Source organism: Colobus angolensis, unplaced genomic scaffold, assembly GCF_000951035.1.
Source record: "Colobus angolensis palliatus isolate OR3802 unplaced genomic scaffold, Cang.pa_1.0 Scaffold40, whole genome shotgun sequence".
NCBI classification, from domain to species: domain Eukaryota; kingdom Metazoa; phylum Chordata; class Mammalia; order Primates; family Cercopithecidae; genus Colobus; species Colobus angolensis.
The window spans coordinates 5,768,598-5,772,830 of NW_012117377.1; the positions used below are offsets into that span (position 1 = coordinate 5,768,598).

At 35.0% G+C, this 4,233-nt stretch overlaps 1 protein-coding gene across 3 annotated transcripts in view; it reads right to left on the minus strand.

Moving 5' to 3' along the window:
* The window catches only part of AKT3 (v-akt murine thymoma viral oncogene homolog 3), a 362,354-nt gene extending 358,863 nt beyond the window's left edge, over window positions 1–3,491 (minus strand). For 2 of the 3 annotated variants that reach the window (XM_011955703.1, XM_011955702.1), the window contains exon 1: window positions 3,032–3,201. In XM_011955703.1, the coding sequence (XP_011811093.1) occupies window positions 3,032–3,077 (46 nt within the window). In that variant the 5' untranslated portion in view covers window positions 3,078–3,201. Of the gene's footprint in view, window positions 1–3,031; window positions 3,202–3,452 lie in introns of those variants that run through there. The other variant, XM_011955704.1, reaches the window with a different exon arrangement.
* Between the last annotated feature and the right edge of the window lie 742 nt (window positions 3,492–4,233).

The window sequence follows — 4,233 nt, forward strand, 5'->3', positions numbered from 1 at the left end:
CAGCTACTTGGGAGGCTGAGGCAGGAGAATCGCTTGAACCCAGGAGGTGGAGTTTGCAGTGAGCCGAGATCACGCCACTGCATTCCAGCCTGAGCGACAAAACAAGACTCTGTCTCAAAAAAAAAAAAAAATAAAAATAAAGAAAATCCAGGAAAAATAGCCACAGTCCAAACTAGAAACCAAATTAAAGTATGGCAGCTCTGGAGTACAAAAAGAGTATAAGAAATTCATTTGTTCTCCATTAAGAACACATGGACACAAGGAGGGGAACATCACACACCAGGGCCTGTTGGGGGTGGGGGGTGAGGTAAGGGAGAGCATTAGGACAAATACCTAATGCATGGGGGGCTTAAAACCTAGGTGATAGGTTGATAGGTGCAGCAAACCACCATGGCACATGTATACCTATGTAGTAAACCTGCACGTTCTGCACATGTATCCCAGAACTTAAAGTAAAATAAAATAAATCAATTTGCTCTCTAAGAATCTCATCATACCACTTTGTTTAACTGTATTATTTATATAATGTAATATTTTAACTGCTTTTCAGAATCAGCAAATATAACTATTATAAATCTTGATATATAAAACAAATGTTATAGTTGACAAACTAGAAAGGGAATGTGAGGAATTCAACAGAAAGATGAGGAGGAAAGCTAATTTTTTTTTTACAAATTATGAAGTGACAAGTTTAGAGACAATGTCTGAACACTCTAAAGTTAACTGTCAAACAGCTGTAAGTTTAATCATAAAGGCAACCAAAAAATAAATAAAAGGAAGATGGTAGAATCAGTATTAAAAGTTAAATCCTTCTATTTTTCACAATGGGGAGATATTAGGTTACTGAAGGTTAAAGTTTACTATACTAAAAATTGGCATAATGATAAGATTAAAAATAGGAAAAAAATCATTCTAAAATTATTATCTCTGACAAAGGAGGTAGAACAGATAGGGAGTACATTTTTATTTTTCATTTTATACCTTTGTGTATTATTCAAATTCTTATGTTTATGCGACTATTCATCTCAAAATAAACACATACACATTATTAGAACCCCTTTTCCTGATTACTACAGGAAAAATGATGGGAAATTCTTATTCATTTTTTTTTCCACAATCCATGGACTAAATACTTTCTATTATGGTATTTCAAAGACATAATTAATTAAAGAGACTCAAGAATCATCCTAAATCCTTGATAAACATATGGAGATAGCAACAGCTTACACTGTTAGAACTGTCTAAATACATCCACATCCATCATCTCATTTAACCCTCAAAACAATCTTGTGAAAGCAGATTTTAGAGATAAGTAAAACTCAAAAAGGTTCAAGTGATTTGCCATCCCCCTCCAAAAAAGGTAGGAAAATAATATAAATATGATTAAAAAGTAAACCAGAAAAGCCTTTATAAAGCACTAAAATCTGAAAATGCTTTCCTAATTTATAACAAGAGAATGACATTGAAAGAAATTACACTTGACAATACAAATGGTCAGGCACATCGGAAAACAGCTGGGCAGTTTGTTAAACATATACTTCTTATAAAGTTAAAAATACACTTACCATATGACCCAGCAATATCATTCCTAGGTTATTACCCAAGACAAATGAAAACACATTACACAAAGACATGAACTCAAATGTCCAGACTCTATTCATACTAACCAAAAGCTAGAAGCAGCCCAAATGTCCACAAGTGATTAACAGATAAACTGTGATATATCCAGACCATAACTACTACTCAACCATAAAAAAAAACTAATGATATACAAGACATGGATGAATATTAAAAGTATTATGCTATGTAAAAGAAATCAGCCACAAAATAACTATGTATTGCATGAGTCCATTTATATGAAATTCCAGAAAAGCAATTATAGTAACAGCAGATAAAGTGGTTGCCAGGGTTAAGGGATGAGGACTGGGCTGCAAAGGGAGAATAAAGAACTTCTTGGGGTAATGAAAATAACCACTATATCACGATCAGAGTGTTTGTTACACTACTGTATATATCTGGCAAAACTCATCAAATTATAACTTTACATTGCTTAATTTTATTACAGAAGTTACAACTCAATAAGGCTCATTTAAAAAATAATTCATAATCACATTTAACTATGACAACAGCTTTTCAGCATAGGTATTTACTACAGACCATCAAAGAATATTAAAATCAATATTTAGGAGGGAACTTTTAACCATGCAGTAGATATACAGGAACTAAAAAGTTCTGAGAATGGAACAGTCCTCATCCTACTCAACTTGGCCATGTGGGTAAACAGTAGTTGCCTAGCAACTAATGTAAACTCTAAATTTCTAATAAATACATTGACCACATAAGCAGGTGATCTCACAGATGATAAACCAAGCTTTACATAGAAGGGTTCTTCCTTTAATAATAAAAAATAATAATGTGCTTAAGTTATTTATCTAAAGTAGGAGTAAACAAGGTATACTAAACCTAGATAATGAAAAATAAAAATATGAAATTAAACATAAACATACACACACACAAAATCCTTGTCCTCGTTTGGCCTTTTACGTCAGGACTTTACTTACCTAATTTATGGGATTAATCCATGAATTTGTGGGTGAATCCTTTCCCCTTTTCTACTTTAAGCCACTCCCATACAGCCATTCAAACTGGCTTAATTCTCTTATTTACATGTGATTAAATGCATACAGGATAGTACTTTTACATATATTAAATGATTCTAAAGGTATCTCTCCAGATTATAGAACCTGTAGACACCACAGAAAAATACAACACTTTCTGTAACATGCATACACACAACATACCAGAAACTCAAACCTAACTTAACTAGATTATAAATGTTCAAAACCAAGAATTACAAAGAAATCCCTTAATCACAAGCAAATTCCTAACACACGTTAAATATATCATTTCTCTCTTACTAGACATAGCATGTCACAGTTTAACAGCATCAGAAAAAAGATCAACTTCTAAGACGTCACTCACTGCTAGCACTCTTACCAACCGTATTATTTTTGGTTTATGGAGCACTTACCCCTCTTCTGAACCCAACCTTCTTTCACAATGGTAACATCGCTCATGATGACTCCCCTCTGAGCCCCCAACTTGGAGAAATGGTACTTTGTGATATCAGCTTTAGGGTTTGGATTCTCTGCTGCTGCTGCCCTTCCCACTCTCTAGTGATGACTCAGCCTGGAAGGAAGTATTGAAGAAAGAATTTCTTTTTTTTCCATTCTTGCAACTCACAGAGCAATAACAAACAACTAATTCTTTGTAAATGTCTTCAACTGGCCTGACCTCACATAAAAGTCTAGCTCTTCAAACTGGGGAACTTATTTGTTAAGTAGTTCTACAATGAATGCACTTCCCTAGTCTTGTGACCAATTTCAAATGATAGTGAAACTTTTAACCTAAGAGGCTGCAACAAAAGTCTTAAGAAAACCAGTCACGCCTACCCAAATAATACAGAAAATTTCTTTGGTGATGCGTATTTGGGGTAAAGAGGGAAGAGAATAAAAGTTAATAGCCCTAATTGTGAATACTTTTTGTTGTTGTTGTTGTTGTTGTTTTTTGAAACGGAGTCTTACTCTGTCCCAGTCTGGAGTGCAGTGGCGCAGTATCTGCTCACTGCAACCTCCGCCTCCCAGGTTCAAGCGATTCTTCTGCCTCAGCCTCCTAAGCAGCTGGGACTATAGGTGTGTGCCACAACACCTGGCTAATTTTTGTATTTTTAGTAGAAATGGGGTTTCACCATATTGGCCAGGCTAGTCTCGAACTCCTGACCTCGTGATCCACCCACCTCAGCCTCCCAAAATGCTGGGATTACAGGCGTGAGCAACCACACCCGGCAGTGAATACTTTAACTGATACAAAATGCTCAATCATCATTTATGTATTCTTACTCTGTCTGTTCCAAGAAATATTTTAGGGAGATTAAAACATAATTGATTTTATACTATGTACTTATAAAGTAAAGTGAAACAAAGGGAATATGAAAGTAGAAAAAAATATTGAGTATTCAAGATGTGCCAAGAACCGTTACAGGTGCTTACATCTATTACTCTTATGTGATCTTGATAACCTTATGATGATACTATTAATTCCATTTCACAGATAAGGAAACTGAGGCTCACATAGATAAAGCAACTTGCTCCATTTCAACACACCTAGTACATGTGGAGCCAAGATCTGAAACCAGGCTATCTGACTCCAGAGCCTGCATTCCAAAACTACATT